Genomic DNA, 17,866 nt, shown 5'->3' on the forward strand with positions numbered 1-17,866 from the left:
CATTTCCCCCCAAAAGGACAGTTTCAACATTTTTATGACCAGTTTACATCCCATTGAGTATCCAGTCATTTATCAATGGACATTTAAATTGATATCATGTTTTGACTATCGTGAATAATGCTGCTATGAACACAGGGGTACAAATATGTTTTCAAATTAGTGTTTTCATATCCTTTGGATGAATTACTAGGAGTGACTGATGAATCACATGGAGTTTCCTTTTTTAAAGGCATCCAGAGACTGAACTAATTTACCTGTTTACCAACAGTGTTATTATCACCATTATCTTTTTATCTAGTTCTTACTCTGGAGAACCTGGCAGGCTACCAAAAGTATCCTGCCCACACGGCAGAGTCTGGCAAACTCCCTGTGGCATATTCAATATGCCAAAAACCAGTAACAACGATGGGTCTCATTCGCCTGACCCTGAAAAAGCCTCGAATGTGGCACTTTCTAAAATCTCAGGGCTAAGACGAAGGAGACGTTACTGGTGCCTGCTCGAGGAAATTGATGAAAAACAGGATGACAGTGATACAGTGATACCAACAGTATACTAGAGTGTGATGTTACTGATATCAAAAGCACAAACTACCCTATGAAGACATATGCATAACAGGTAGGCATGCTTCCTACATGCCAGGTGACAAGGATGAAGTGACACTGAAAAATCTCTAGCGCCTAAATTCGAATGTAAAGATTTCCACAAATGACTAATGGATCCCATTTCCCATATGCTTGCTTTGCTTGCTTATTCTTTTGACTTTCCTGCGCTAGATAACCATAGAAGGAAAGAGAAATAGACCATTCAAAGTAACTATTCCTTTTAATTCTTTTTGTTTGTTTGTTTATGAAAGTGGAGAGGTTTGGCAGCATGTGTACCAAAAAGTGAAGTTGAAACAGCTGAATTGACTTTCGTTCAGCATGCCAACCTTTCCACTAAGAACAGCATTCACATGCATGTAGTCTACAAAATATGAACTTTGTTATTTCAATGATACTACATTTGAGTCAGTTGTTCTTATAGTTGCATTTGAAACTGAGATTAGGTAATATAAATATTGTGGGGCTGGAGCAATAGCACAGCATGTAGGACATCTGCCTTGCACGCAGCCAACATGGCCGACCCGAGTTCGATTCCTCCGCCCCTCTCGGAGAGCCCGGCAAGCTACCGAGAGTATTCGATATGCCAGACACAGTAACAACAAAGTCTCCAATGGAGACGTTACTGGGCCCGCTCGAGTATTTGTGGCTAAATTATACTAATAACAACAATCCTTTCCTTTACATTGAGCAACATCAACTGGTAAAATTTTTTAAATGGCATGGCAATTTGAAAATAAAACTGTGGTAGAAACAAAAAATTTTATGTTCTAGTACTGTCAGTAGCATTACTTTTTTTTTTGTTTGTTTGCTTTTTGGGTCCCACCTGGCAATGCACAGAGGCTCATGCACTCATAAATTACTCCTAGCGGTGCTCAGGGGACCATATGGGATGCTGGGAATCAAACTCAAGTTGACCACTTGCAGGACAAATGCTCTACCCTATGTGCTATCACTTCAAACCCCCTGTAGCACTACTTTATGAAGCAAATATTAAATATTAAAAAAATAAGTAATTTATTAATATTTATTAAGCAAATATTAAATATTAAAAAATAAGTAAATTTATTAATTAAAATTTACATTTAAATTTTGCACAAGAGCTTGCAAATTATGTACTAGCCTCGAACCTAGATGAAGTGAGAGACTGACTATCCTAAGGGATTTTTAGGAACATCTTTTATTTTAGGGAAGCATAACATAATATTGAACGATCGGTTTGAGGCTCTTCATGTTCCTAGAACGAACAGACGCCATTGGGCTACACTAGCATGCAACAGGGACAAATAGAGACGTTACTGGTGCCCGCTCGAGCAAATTGACGATTAACAGGAAGTCAAGTGATCATGTGATAACATAATATAAATATTAGAAATTTATATTATGGTATGACATTTGTCTTTAATTTGGTAGAATGCTTTGTCTTTGAAATATCTATTTTTCCACTTTTTACACAGAATGCAAAAAAGGTATTTCCCCCATATGGAAAAGGAAGAGAAAGAAAAACAGGACTGACCAGTTAGAAATGAAGATGAAAACCTTGTTCTGTTAAGGGATTCTGACCTGGAGATCTTTCCTCAGGTTGGTGGGAGAAGGAAAGGAGCCATTTCCCCAGATCTGCAAAGAAATAAGCAACACAATTATGTGAAAGACTTAAAAGAATCTTGGAAAATCTTGGAAAAACCCATGATGTGATCTTTGGGCAAATCTGAGGAAGTTTCTCACAGGCCCCTTGGAGAGAAGAGATTGAACTTTTTGGAGTCAGGAAGTTTATCTACAACATCTGCTTTGCTTGTTTGGCTAGTGTGGAGAGCATTGCTCATATCCACCAAATGCCTTCCAGCTACTGAAAAATAAATGGACAACATGAATCAATTCTAGACCTAAAGACCAACATCTCATCGACTATCATATCACCGCGGGACAAAGAACAAACATAAATTTGCTCTCTGTCCATAAAGTTTGAAAAGAAAGTATATTACATTTAATGAAACCCCAGGTGGGGAGAAAATTCCACAAAATCCAGAAAGGCTAAGTGACTTATTTAGTGTCATTTCAGCAAGAGATTGCCAGAACTGCAACCTAAGAACCCAGGTCTTCAGACTCCACAGGGATTTCTTAGTGAGTCTCCATTCTGCAGTGTACTGCAGCAGCCAGCGGCTCACAGACAAAGCAGTGTGGGCCAGGAAACTCCCCAGATTTCAGTGGTGACATCCTTACTTCTCCAGTGCCTGCTATATCAATCATTCTGTCTGTAGTGAAAAAGTGTTAAATCGCTGATGCCTCTAAAATAAGTTTATTACTGTCATAATTGAATCTAAACTATAGAAAGTATATGAATTCTAAACTGTGCAATTTGGAAAACTGTGAAGGTCCTGGTGAAGGAATATGAAAATTTACTATGAACTGCCCATAATTCCTTGATCGCATCATGCTTTCCTTTGGATGCTGATTGTTCTTCCTGCCTCTTAATATCATTCTCTGTATCCTCACCTAAATCATTCTTTTATTCATTCAACAAGTATTTATAGTGTCAGTTATGGACCTCATTCTGGGTTACATACTGTAACAATGGTGTGGCAACAATCAAAATAAAGTCCCCACATTAAGGAACTCAGAATCTGAAAAATCCGTACTCACCCTTTAAGATGCAAATAACTGTTACCTTCTTTAGTAATCTGCCCTTGAACTCCCTCGAAATAGATTAGGTTCCATATATATGCTCACCTTATAATTCCTAATACTACTTTAGAGTTCTTAATATAGCACTGTAGCACTGTCCTCCCCTTGTTCATTGATTTGCTCGAGTGGGCACCAGTAATGTCTGTATTAATATATATGGCTATTTATTTGATTATTTATCATTTTTTGATTACTGTTTGTTTTTCGGGGGAGGGTCACACCTGGCGATGCTCAGGGCTTACTTTCAGCTCTGCACTGAGAAATCACTCCTGGCGGTACTTGGGGGAACTTGTGCAATGCTGGGGATCGAACATGGGTGGGTCACGTGCAAGGCAAATGCCTTTCTCACTATACTATCTCTCTGGCCCAATTACTGTTAACCTTGCCTTATTAGTCACTTCAGAAGTTCATTGAGTGGCTCTGGTTAGCTTTGTCATGGTTGCATTTCTACGTCTATGGGTATTTCAGTACATGTAATGTGTGTGTGTGTGTGTGTGTGTGTGTGTGTGTGTGTGTGTGTGTGTTTGTGATCAATTCCTTTGTACTCTGAATATTTTTAGTTTTTCAATATACTTTTAGCCAAAAGATGGCACTGCAGGAGAAAAAGTGAATTATGTTTCTACAAGTTGACTCAACAGTGGATGAATGAGATCCACGAGTCCTCCTGAAAGGCTAATATTAACAAGTTAGAACAGGGAAATTCCAAAATTTTTATGTGTCATGACATGCAAACATCTAACTGAAATTTCTTAAGACTAATGAATGACAATCACTTTAGGTTACTAAGAATAGTAACATGTCTTAGCCAAGATTAGGAAGATCTTGTATTCCAACAAATACAACTATTTTTCAAATAAATTTGAAGCATGTACTGAGTCATATATATCTACTAGGATATAAACAAGGTTTATTTTATACTTATAGAAAAAGTATAGGTAAGGGTATAGCTATAGGTAAAGAATATCGCTTGTAATTTTTTAATAAAAATTTTTAATAATGTAGGAGTACTGCTATTTATTCAGCCATTGATTAAGTTGATTGAATTGAGCATGAACTCCACAGCTTGTAATTTTAAAAATTTTATTCATTTAGTTTTGTTTAGCTTTTTTTGAATACTACATTTTGCCCATAATTGTTTCCCAACTTTTAGTTCTCATCTTTCAGTCTTCCCCAGAGTTTGATAAGACTTTATAGATAAAGTTATTTTAAAAGTAGCCCCTTCCAATATTTTAGAAACTAATGTACAAAGCATAACAAGACAACCCATATGATAAAAATCTGCTCTTTGTGTTGGCTATTAATAATAAATGGTGGTTTCCGTATTTTAGTGTAAGCCATCTGTGTGCCTTGATGCCCAAGGCAAATCACCTACTTCAACAGAGTACCTACCCCATGAATTATAATCACAATCTCTTCCTTTATGTGCTAACCTTACATAAACCAAATAAATTTTACATGCTTCTGTAGTTTGACATGGGGTCTTTTTTACTTCTGGACACCTGTGTGTGAGGGGGGAGAGGTTTAGAAAAATAAGCACATAAACATGCCAGTGGCAATTTTTTCCAAGGTTCTTGAACAGTGAAGAATAGTCAGCTTCAAATTCTGGATTATGTTATAACTCACAAATTGTATTTCAGGCAATAACATAAACTTAACCCATCCAATGAGATTATTATGCTCAAGGGCTAGATGTGAGCTAGTGAAGTAGAGACTATTGAAAGGCCATTGTATGTTCTCATTGTAGAGCACTAATAGGAAAGGTTTTATGGTTATATCTCTTTAGCAGACATATAATAAGACTGTGTCTCCTGTAGATTATTAGAAGTGTCATCTAGGTTCTTGGAATCTGAAGGCCTGAAAAAATATTTCTTTTAAATACATTAAATTGACAGTTTTAAAACAATTATAATCACAGAATGTATTAGCACAAAGAGAAAGCCTTCTCCTTTGCTCCCAAGTTTCTTTTCCAGGAGTCAAAAATTTGGGCCAGAGCTATAATATAGTGGGTATGGTGCTTGCTCTGCATGCAGATGACCCAGGTTCAATCCCTGGCATCCCATATGGCTCCCCTGTGTACCACCAGGAGTAATTTTTGAGTGCAGAGCCAGGAATAACTGCTGAGCATTGCTAAGTGTGGCCCAAAAACAAAACAAAAAAAAACCTCTATGTGGATCCTAATAAAAATAGCCTCCAGTAAATATTGTGGCTTTTGACAGAGAAAATTATAAATGAAAATATGAAAATGTTCATTTCATATGAATTCTAGTCCACGTATAAGGAAAGCATTCTTTACCAAATGCTAGAAAATGGTTTTTTTTTTTTAAATTTTTATTAGTGAAACACCATGAGGTACAGTTGTAGACTTACAAATTTTTGTGCTTGGGTTTCAGTTATACAGTGATCCAGTACCCATCTCTCCACCAGTGCCCATAGAAAATGTTCTTAAGTTGGTAAGAGACACCACTATCTCCACTGGCTAGATGGTGTCAATAGATTTGGGCAGATTACACTGAAAAAGAAAATGCGAGTTTGACATTCAACAAAAAAGATCCTATAGCAGATAATGTTTTGTAAGATTGCCATTTGAGAAAATAGCCAGCCCTGAAATCTTTCAAATGATGCTAACAAAATATTTTAGAAGATGGTAATTGACATAGTGTGAAACATGGCATGAACGTGGAAATAAGTGTTTGCATTAAGAGAAAATTCACACTTGGAACAGAGGCAATGTTCCTGAATGAATGAGTGAACTGGTGTAACATTAAACCAAATTCAGAAAAGAGAAAATCTAAACAGGGGAGGTAAAACCCTTACAAAGCACAGTGACATACTCTTGAATGATTGAAACGCAAGTACAGTAAAATGTTGACTAATGGGCTTTGCCAGTTTTTAAACGTATTGCTAGAAGCCAGTCCATCTTTCTGGCTATCTGAGTAGTTTGCTGTGTTTTAGCATAATAGTTTCAGGAATGTAAGACCAATTTTTTTCTAATAATAATAATAGCTAGTATTAATTATTCATGGAATAATTAATATGATCACCATGCACAAGGCACTTCTTTAAACCTTATACACATTGTTTTTATGGGTGTAACACTATTAGATAGGTTTTATTACCTTTCTCAACCCACAGATGAGGAATAAGAAGCACTCAAGACTAAATAATGATCAAGAGACCATTGATTGTCCATGTAGATGCAAAGAGCCTCAGGTGCTTAATTCATTTTCTATGTATAACTTAGTACTCACTAAATTTCAAAACAATAAGATAGATTTCCTCCCTCAAAGGATTTTTTCTTCTTACCAGATTTTGGATATTTGTGTTTAGAATGAGAATGAAGGTATCCAGATAAGCTGAACTCCTAAAAAAGAGAACAGATATTCTGGAAAGCCTATTATAGCACCAGATACTAGACTCAGCTTAGAGATATATTAGGGAGGAAATTGCCTTTGTAAAGACAATGCTTCCTAGTTACTGATTTGTTTGCTTTAGTCAACAGACTGAAAACATTAAGTTTAGACAAGTGGATTTGAAAACTAACATGTTTTCCTTAATTCTAATATGTAAATGAGGACAGCACCACTGCAAATCCAAGGATGAAAATATCAGGCGTGGAGGGAACATTGAGATGTTATAACAATCTAATTATACTATACAGCCAGAATAGAGAACCATATACAAGTGTAGTCAATTAGGGCTCCTCTGAGTATGCTTGTTGATAAGTATAATCAATGGGATCCAGGTCTTAAAATCTATAAAAATCAAACAGTTAAATATGGCATAGAAAGCAAGATGTCTATTTCTAACAGCTGTCTGCTTTAAATGAGACCCATTGTATTTACTGAGTCTTCAGTGCCACCCTCAGGAATGTCATACGGCGACTGGAATGGGAATAAATGGGAGTGAAGATAGACAGTAGGCAACTACACCACCTCCGCTTTGCTGATGACATCATTCTAATAACACCAAACATTTTTAGCCAAGCGGCACAAATGCTGGCCGACTTCGACTGTGAGTGTGGAAAGGTTGGACTACAGCTGAATCTCATGAAGACAATGTTTATGAGAAACAGTCTCATCCTGACGTTCCATTCGCTCTCAACGGAACGAACATTTCCGAATGCAACAGTTATGTGTACCTATGTCAAGAAGTCAACATGACAAATGATCTGGCACCTGAGTTGCGCAGGAGGGAGAGAGCAGCTTGAAACGCCTTCAAGAGCGTCAAAGAAATAGCTAAGAGAATGAAGAACCTCTGACTCCAGGCACATCTCTTTGATTCCACTGTTCTTCCTGCATTAACATACGCCTCAGAGACCTGGACCCTATGAAAACAGGATGAGAACGCTATTTGGGTCTCCCAAAGAGGAATAGAAAGAGCTATGCTTGAAGTATCACGCTTCACTCAAATGAGAGAAAGACTACAGAGTTCCAACCTCTGTCAATGGTCAAGAATCAGGGACACTGTCTCGTTTGCCAAGGCATCAAAAATCAGATGGGTGGACACGTGATGAAATTTGGAGATGACCGCTTGACTAGAGCCGTTACTGACTGGATTCCATGGGACGTCAAAAGATCGTGTGGCCGCCCACCTACGAGATGGTCTGACTTCTTTGTCAAGACCCTAGACAATCGGTTTGAGGCTCTTTGTGTTCCTAGAACGAGCACATGCCATTGTGCTACACTAGCACGCAACAGGGACAAATGGAGATGTTACTGGCAGCCACTTGAGCAAATAGATGAGTAATGGGATGTCAAGCAATCAAGTGATCAAGTCTGCTTCAATTATTTTGAAAAAAAAAGGTATATTATTAACAAATACAGGACATACCTATGAGGACCATGCCAGAATGTTCTAAGAAAACTAATGATTTTTATACTGGATAGCTAACGGTCTTTGTGACTTCCTGAGAAAGGTGTGTGTGTGTGTGTGTGTGTGTGTGCGCGCGCACGCATGTGCGCGTGTGTGTGTGTGCATGTGTGTGTGTGCGTTGTGTCAGAGAGAGAGAGATAATCTATGAACATTATGAGTATCAAAATGTTAGTTTTGGGGATGGAGGTTCAAATTTATTTCATCCTTCTACAAAATATAAACCATCTCATGGTAATTGATAATTGATTTCTTGACAATTGAAGTTCACATGTTCTCTTCTCATTCTGCAGTCGCGCTCCTGAATAGAGGGATTCAGATAAACTGATGGCACCAACACATCTCTACCTGGTCTAAGTTTAAATGTGTCTTTACAAGATTCTGCTGCTTCTAATCTTCATAAGAAGTGACGGCTCACAGAAAGTTGTTTTCTAAGACTTTGTGAAGAGATCTTACCTCAATATTTAAACTACTTTTTAAAGTCTCTCTCTATAAAAGACTCCAGTTTAACAAATAAATCAGATTTTCCCATTGTCCCCATCAATCTTAGTCAGAATGATGGTGTGAAATTGATTCCTGTCTTCATCATACTGGAGTGTCAACTTCCTTTGGACCAGAGACTCTGAACTGACCAGCAACTTGCCTCCACTCTCTGACAACCCTGAAACTACATTTTTCTAGACCTAGTGCAAGAGGTTACTAAGGCAGGTGACAAACCTGATAAAAAAAAAAAAACTCCACTGTATCCCAATTACCATCACCCCAGCATTTGGGATAGATAAGGGACCACAGTGACAAAGATTGTTGGAAATAATCACGCTGAGAACAGGTAAAGGAATGAACAGGATAATCTCTCAGGACCAGGATTGCAAACCATGGTCCATGGGATAATGAACAGGATAATCTCTCAGGACCAGGATTGCAAACCATGGGAGGGAGGAAGAGGGAGAGAGAGAGAGAAAGAGAGAGATGGAGATGGAGAGAGAGATGGAGAGAGATGAGAGAGATAGAGAGGCAGAGAAAGAGAGCTGGAGAGAGAATGAGAGAGCCATAGAGGCAGGCTGGGGGTAGGGTGGCAGGAGGGAAACAGGGGACATTGGTGGTGGGAAATGTACACTGGTGGAAGGACGGATGTTGGAATACTGTATGACTGAAACCTGACTGTGATCAGCTTTGTAAATCTCTATCTCACATTGATTCGATTAAAAAACCAAAAACCAAAAACCCACCTCCACTGGACCATACCAGGTGCAGCAAATCTGCACGTAGATTTCTGTTCATGGACAGATTCAGAATTTTCCAGAGTCCCTTCTAAGTTGACAGGTCTCACCAGGTAAAAGTACGGTGAGGCTCAGGGTCTGCATGCGCGGAAGTGGCTCCACTAGGACCTGGTACAAGGGACAGTCTCGCCCTTCCTTGCGACCCTGAATGACTGCGTTCTTACTGGTTCATAAAAGGTCTGGGGAAGCTTAGGGCCACAGCATGTAGCGGGAGTGAAGGAGCGAGGACCTTCTGCGTGCAGGCCCAGCCCCGAGCCAGAGGCAGGGTCTGCGGGCGCCCGTGGAGGGCAGGGCGGGCCCACGCGCCGCCCACTGGCCCGGGCGCGCCTCTCCGGGGTGAGTCCCAAAGTTTCGCTGACGGTGGAGCGCGCCCGCCAGGGCCAGGCTGCTCGGTGGCGGGCTGGGGGCGCGCTGGCATCCGGGTGGCCTCTGCTTCCTCGTCTCTCCTTTCCGGAGGCTGCAGCAGGGAGGACGCCCCCGGGGTCCCGGTGCCTGGAGGGAGGCGGGCTCGGCCGCCGCTGGGCATGGTTCTGCGTGCACGGCGGCGGGCGACCTGGGCTCTCGGACCCGGAGCCGGGACGCGGAGAGGCTGAGCGCCGCTTGACTGCGCCCGACGCCCGGGAGCCGCGCTCGCCCGCTCCGCTTTGCTCGGCGTCCAGGACCCTCCCTAGTGACCCACCGGAGAAGCCGCAGCGGGATCGGGACTGGACACTCGATGGGCCGGCCCGAGTGGGTCCGGCGCCTGCACGGGGGCTCGCGGCGCGCTTGCTGAGAGCGGCGGGCCCAGGACAGCGTACGGCGGGGCCCAGCCCAAGAGATGCTCCACGGCCGCCCTCGGCGGGCAGGGGTCTGACACCCCGACCCTAGGCTCCGACGCGCGATACAGACGGGATGGCCTCGGAAGTGGTGTGCGGGCTCGTCTTCAGGCTGCTGCTGCCCATCTGCCTGGCAGTAGGTGAGCGCTGGGGGGAGAGTCCGGGCGGGGGCTTTCGAGCAGCCGGGGGTACAGGATTCGGGGTCCCGCGCGCGCTGCCTCGGCGCACACACTTCTCACGCTGTGCGCAAGGTCTGGGCCGGTTCTTTTCCGCCCAGACCCACAGCCCCCGAGATCGGGATCCGCAGGCTGTGTGGGATCTAGTCACACGTGGAGTTTTCTTCCACGTGTAAGGGAGCTGTGGCCACCCTCTCCCCGGCTAACGCTGGTCCCGCGCGGGGAGCCGCTGCCCGCGTCCCACAGCGCGGGGCTCCCCCTCTCCACATACACACTACCGGAACAGTCTCCGACCCCCTTCCTGATTTACGCCACTGAGACCTGACAAGGGAAGGTTTGGGGTCGTTCTTAAACTGCAAGGAGGGAGATAATGTTGGGGAAGGTGCTTTGGAGTGTTTTCTTTCTTTAACCGGCACCCTCGCGCCCCTGCCATAAAACGTGGGATGCTGAAGCTGTAGATGACCCGCGCGCAGTCCTGCCCTGCAGGCTCTGCGCTCCCCGGACTTTGGAAAGGTCAGAAAAACTGAAAGGGAGGGCCAGCTGTGCGCCTCCTGGGCAGGCGGTCAGTCCAGAGTCTCTGCTTTTAAAAACAGAGGGTGGCACGGGCCTTACTGCAGATGCAGGCAGCCTGCTGGGACCTAGGGAGTTTTGGCGTTTCGTGCCTGGTATCTATATCTATATATCTATATCTATATCTATATCTATATCTATATCTATATCTATATCTCACTATCTCTATATATATCAGGCACGAAACGCCAAAACTATATATATATATATATATATATATATATATATATATATCCATGCCTGGCGTTCTTCTCCCTGCAACCAAGTGGTAATAGAACACCTTCCCCGTGAGTGGCAGTTTTATTTACCAAGAGAGCAGGTTCTGGGTAAAGAGTTCAAGGATGTGGGGTCACACCTGCGTTCAATGCTTCACTTGTGCAGATAATCCAAGGGGCAACTCTCTTGTGTTATATTTTGAGACTGTATCCCAGCCTAGGAGGATTTTGTGATGGAGAAACATGGGTGTGATCAGTTGAAGTCCGAGTGGCTACTCACTTGTCCTGGCCCATGACCTCCACTTTGTCTTTTGCTTGGTTTTTTTTTTGTCTGTTTATTTGTTTTCTTTTCTAGATGGAACCATTTCCTTTGTAAATAATCATGGAAATAAGGGGCCAAAGCTTTGGTGAAAGGGTTGTGGGTCTCTACTCTACACTTTTGTTTAGGATTGAAAAAGGGTTTTGGAAAAGGCTTTTGTAAGAAAGCATCTGGGGCTACTTCTAGTGTTTTAGAAGGGGGTTCAAGGTTTTGGAGATTACCGCTGTAGGTGAACCCCTCTTACTGCTTGCCCAATGGAAGTTAGTGCCCGAGTGGTTAACCAGAGGGACTGAGGTATGGTTTTACCCAGGAATGGACCCAAAAGACACACCCTTCATCTCTCTGCATCCTCTTCATGTGCTCATCTCACTTCCCACCATATCCTGGTCTCTGGCCTGCCCCTCTTCCCTGGCTGCTAGCCTCTCGGGGTCTTGCTCCTGGAGACAGCTCTAAGTGTTGGGCGGGTGGTTACTGCCAGTGCAATTAGTGGTGGAGAGATGACTGCCAGGATTCTGTGCTTGAAAAAGTGTCTCACTAGCCACTTCCTTGGGGCTGGGACATTTTGATAAGTCTTGGTGGCCCCCATGAAGCCCTACTATGGGACTGTGGAGTTTTGCCTGAGGGGCGGGGAGGGGCTGCCAGGATGCACTTTGTTCCTGGCTCCTGATGTCACACCCCAGGCTGATCAAGGCAGATCCTGATTAGCCAGACCCCTTCTCCTCCTGCCTACAGTCTCTGACACAATGGGGTCCCTGGGTCCCAGACCTTCCTGGAAGGGAGCCACTCTGGGACTGAGGATGATAGGATGACCTCTTGCATCCCCTTCCCTTTTCTAGACAATCTAGATGAATGCAGTTCCACTTACCTTTCCAGTACATTCCCTTTTTTTCTTCTCTCTTCTGTTCTCTTCTGATCTCTCTCTCTCTCTCTCTCTCTCTCTCTCTCTCTCTCTCTCTCTCTCTCTCTCTCATTGCTTTGGGGTTACATTTGGCTGTGCTCAGGGCTTACTCCTGGCTCTGCACTCAGGGATCACTCCTGGCGGGCTCAGGAGACCATATGGGGTGCTAGGGATCTAATCCAGGCCTGCCTGGTGAAAGGCAAATGCCCTACCCTCCCCACTATTGCTCTGGCCCCTCTAGTTCATTTCTTTGCATCTCCGGGGAGCGTGGATCTCTGTGTGCTTGCAAGGGTATTTTCTGTTATCTCTGGGTAATGAGACACTGGAAACTCTCAGTTTAGTCTAGACTCTTCTCCCACTCATGTGGAAGGTGAGCGGAAGGAAAGGCCTAAGTGTTGGACCGCAGACCTGCCCCTAGCCTGGGAGAGAAGCAAGCTTTTGAGTGGAGCAGAGGCCTCTAGACCTAACTCCAGGTCCTATATCACTTGGAGGCTATTGCTTAGGGAAAACATCTCACTTCTGAAGATTAAATGATATCTTCTAAGCATTGCACTTGCTAGGGGGGACAAAGAGCAGAGTCGTGTCTTGATTTGAGTGTTCAATTCTCTTCTACAGGAAGTAGATATTTTCAAGGTTATTGGAGGGTTTTCAGGTCTGCCTACTCCCTGGGTGCTACTAAATCAGATATTCAGGTTTCCCTAATATCCTGGGCATGGAGAGTGCAATGATCTGTTTGCCATTAGAATCGATTTTTGCATTTTAGTCATCTATTTTTATATCTGGGCAGGGCAGCCTTCAAAGCCAGCCTTTGCAAAAGCTTATGCATTTCTCTTTAAACCCATTTCTATAACATTGATGTTGAATTTTTTTTTTTTGCCCAGACACTCCCACCTTTTTTGCCTAGTGAAGAATGCTAAAACTTAACTGCCCTGTGTTTAAACATGATGCTTAATGCCCCTGCCCCCATCCACACACACACTCCCCCTGCCAAAAGATATTTACAGAGAAGTCATAAAAGAAATGAGGACTGAGTCCTGAAAGTAAAACGAACCCATTTTATATTATGTTGTTTACTATTGGGCTATCCACTGACAGAACAGAAACTAAAAATATTCAAGTTCTCCAAGGTTTTCCAAGACTAGCTGAGAAGCCATTTTGATTTTTTTTTTTTTACAAAAGTAAAACAAACAAAATCTCAAAAACAACAGGGGCTGGAGAGATAGAACAGAAGCTAAAGTGCCTATCTTGAACCCAGCTAACCTGGGTTCAATTCTCAGCATCCCATTTGTTCCCCTTATCACTGCCAAGAGTGATCTCTGAGCACAAAGCCAGGAGTAGTCCCTAAGCACTGATGGGTGTGGCTCAGAAATAAAAACAATAAACAACAGATGAAATACAAACCCCAAAATATCCACAGTACCACAGAGTCTTTAATATTAATAGTATTTGACAATTGTTGAACTTTTTGGAAATATGTACACATGTATTTCCTTTAAATTTGATTGACCACCCTGCTCATTCTAAGCATTTGATTTGCATAGATTCTTGGGGGTTGAGCCTGGCAGGCTCCCTGTGACCTATTCGATATGCCAAACACAGTAACAACAAAGCCTCCAATGGAGACGTTACTGGGCCCGCTCGAGCAAATCGATGATCAACGGAAGGGCCTTTACCTTTGCCTTCTTGGGGTTGAAAATGAATTGATATTTTTTATTCACACATTCCTGACACATTCAGTCTATCTGACCTGTTGTTGCTTAGAATTCCCTTTGTCTTAACCTGCTTTTCCTTAAACATACAAATGGTTAAATAGTGTAGATTAAATGGTTTTCTGGGAAGGGGGGGACTCACATTTGGACAGAACAGAAAATCCAAGTGGGCTCACTTGTACTTTTCCTAAATTAAGTGACCAGGACTTAGTAAAGGACAGAAAAGAGCACCGGGCTGTGTGGGACATAAAAAGGAATTTATGAGTCAACAAATGCACTTGGAAAACTTTGCAAATTCAGGTAGAATATCTAAAATTTTCCCTGCAGTTAATTGGGTAAAAGTCTGAGTACTGGGGATGGAGAGACAGTATTGAGGTTAAAGTGTTAGCTTTGCATGTGGCTGGGCCTAGTTCAAATTCAAATTCCACGTCATCTGGAGTGATCCTGAGCACTGTCAAGGTGTGGTGCACCAAGAAAAAAACACCAACCAAACAAACAAAAATACCTGATCATAAATATAGAGTCACGTTTGAAATTTATATCAGCATGACTATCTGAAAGCAATTTTCTCTCTACAGCATAATAGAGTTTCCTAATGTAGTCTTTATTTTGAAATGAAACTTACTGATACTCAAAGAATTTCAAAAATAGCAGAATTCTAGAGCTTCCTTCTCTTTAATATTGGAGTTCTGAATGGTAAGAGATTTTAGGAGTTGAGGAATGTATTGATAGCACTTAGACTCACTTTCACGCTTGTCATATGTTCTCAGCCTCATATATGTAGCTACTCTTTATCAGTCTTATCTTTTATTCAAGAGGAGAATAAAAGAAATAGTGGGAAGGATTACAAATGAGTAACTTATTCTAAGATAAAGGATTTTATAAAATTGAAGAAAGACATGATCTTTTTCTCATTGGGACTGTGGATGCTGGAGCCATTTCCGCCTGTATTTTGTCAGAATGTATTGTCTCTGTGCAGACAACCTTTATTCATCCCTATCAGAAATAAATGGTTGCTTTGGACTGCATCCTTGGGGAAGGAGGGTGTTTTTTCTTGGCAGTTTAGAAGACAACCATTCACACCTGACTCTGTCCTTTATTATGTTACCATAAAGTAATTTTTGCTAGTTTTGCTCTGATTTCTCTAAAATTGAGATATTAATGCTTTTCCTCCCCCTTGGGTGACTGCATGGTTGTGTGCACTACACATCTTTGATACACACTGTGATATTAAAACAACTGCGGTTGCTCCAAGGTGTGCATTTTCATTGCATTTATTAAGAGATAAGGGAAACAGAAAGCTAGGAATGTCTTAGTAATGGACACTTTTGAGGTTCATATGAGAATGATGTAGGACACACTTAGAGTCAAATTATGCAATTTAAGACTGGTGTATGTGTGGGTGAAGAGAATTTTTACTTATCAGAATTATTCTCACCAGATTTACTTAATATTCGTACAGCTGCAGATGCATTCTAATTAAATATTTTATTCTCCCAGAATATACTCACAGTCTTTACCCAAGTCTTAACACTGTACCACATATTTCATAGTCTATATTTAAGATACCTTTAATTACTCATTTTCTATGACCTTTTTAGAAAATTATGCTCCTAACAATTGCATATAATCCATTGTACATTTATTTGTGTATATGTGTGTTTGTGTGTCAATTATAATTATTTTCAAAAATGTTCAGGGAAACAGAATAATCTAAAAACATCTGAATAGTTATGCAAACTTGATTAAGAATAAAAAATATGATATTACAACATCGATAATGCAAAACACTTTATGTGTATTTTTTTTTCTTTTTGGGTCACACCAGCAATGCTCAGGGGTTACTCCTGGCTTTGCACTCAGGAATTACTCCTGGTGGTGCTTGGAAGATCATATGGGATGCTGGGAATTGAACTCAGGTTGGCTGCTTGCAAGGCAAATGCCCTACCTGCTGTGCTATCACTCCAGCTCCAGATATGTAGTTTTTTTCATTTTGAGAACAGGAAATAAGCTAATCAAAATAAAGTAAATGCTTTATAAGCCTGAAGCCAAGCAAAAAGTTATATTGGAAAATATTACAATATATTTTGTGGTAAAATAAAGGCTAGATCAGGCATATTTCATTTTCCAGTCCTCCACTTGGCCTTTAAGACTGATCAGAGGGTGATATGACCAAGATGCATGAGACAATTTGGAGCCACATTAACTAGCTGAGGAAGTTCATCTGACTTAGAGTTTTAAACAATTTCATAATTTTTGAACTGTCTAGTGGGCATAGAGATATTGGGGAATTTTTATATGATGCTCAACTTGAAAGGATTTTATTTATCTGTGTGATTAGTTCGGGATTTCTATAATTTTATCAGTCACCTGGAGTGTTAAGATTTTGCAAATGCTTTCTTAGTGATTCTCTCTCTCTCTCTCTCTCACACACACACACACACACACACACACACACACACACACACCCCACATACACACGCAGAGCAGTTTCTCTAGCTCTGAGGTCCTCTCTTTTTTCTCTCCCCCTCTGTAGACTTAACTCTGTCAGTACTAAAATCTTGCTTCCATTCATCCTTGTCTGGCTACTTCAGTGTGAGCTTTTCCTCACCTCTATAGCCTGCACGTGTTTAGTGAGGCTTTGGAAACTGCCCCTTAGCTGCAGATTCTGTCCAACTTAAGTACTTTGTTCATAGATTCTTCAAGGTTTGTCTTTGCTCTTTCATCCAGGTTAGTAGAAATTTAACCTTGGGCCAACTATCCTTGTCTCAAACACTGTTCCACAGTGTGAGGGAGCCTCAGCCCTTTGTTCTGGATTCCTGCCTACTTTCTATCTTTCCCACATCCCTCCCACTGCTCAGAGCCATGCAGAATCTTGCTTGCAGTTCAAAGTAACTTGGAACTTTTCTCAGTGAAGTCCAACCCATTGTTACCTCAGTCAAGCCAAGGCAAATCATTGTTGATATTTCACCCTCAATGCAGTGTTTGGCCAGCAGCCCAACAAAATTTGTGTCCCTGTCCTGGCAATAGAGAATCTCTTCTCCAGTTGACGGATGACCTTTCAACCAGTTTTAAGCAAAGATCATTCTGTTCTTCACAAGTCTTCTTTTCAGTATAGGTTTCTCAGGGTGGGAAAGGCTTACTAAGACTGATGCTATTGCCCACACTGAGAGTGCATTTGTAGGTCATCTGGAATCAATGCACAGCCTCATGGACAAGGTTTCTAGATCTGCAGCTGTTTACTGTGCTGTCTTGAGGATATGAAGTTTAACCCTCTGGGTCAAGAGAACCAGTTACTATGTCTGTATCAAGCTGAAGGACAGAAGAAGCAAAATAAATGCTAATACATCTTTTTCCCCTTCTAAGGATAGCTGGGAAGTAGCGTGAATGATTTCTACTCACGTTCTCTTAGTCTGGGTTTAACCCTGGTCTTCACCTACTCAATCACACGAACTGGGAAATGCCATCTTTCTCAGCTGATGTGCTGAGATAAAAATGAAGGTGGGTTGTTCTGGTATGCCCATTGGAAAAGAAAGAATAGATGTAAGCATAGAAAACCAGTGTTCACCTCGTGTAGATGACAGTTATTTAGTGTGCTTTGTTGACAGTGCTGATATTTTTACCCTGTCTCTTCACTTTACTTCCATACCTGTAATTATGCTCAAGTTCCAACAGGATCCTAAATGTCTGGTGAAGAGTGTGATGAGGAGGTATACAGCACTATATAGCAACT

The 17,866-nt window shown here is 41.8% G+C and overlaps 1 protein-coding gene across 2 annotated transcripts in view; it reads left to right on the forward strand.

Annotated features, from left to right (window-relative positions):
• Positions 1-10,265: 10,265 nt before the first annotated feature.
• PIEZO2 (piezo type mechanosensitive ion channel component 2) overlaps positions 10,266-17,866 on the forward strand; it is a 448,793-nt gene continuing 441,192 nt past the window's right edge. For both annotated transcript variants that reach the window (XM_056138121.1, XM_056138123.1), the window contains exon 1: positions 10,266-10,386. In XM_056138121.1, the coding sequence (XP_055994096.1) occupies positions 10,323-10,386 (64 nt within the window). In that variant the 5' untranslated portion in view covers positions 10,266-10,322. The remainder of the gene's footprint in view (positions 10,387-17,866) is intronic.

Source organism: Sorex fumeus, unplaced genomic scaffold, assembly GCF_029834395.1.
Source record: "Sorex fumeus unplaced genomic scaffold, SorFum_2.1 ptg000128l, whole genome shotgun sequence".
Taxonomy (NCBI): Eukaryota; Metazoa; Chordata; class Mammalia; order Eulipotyphla; family Soricidae; genus Sorex; species Sorex fumeus.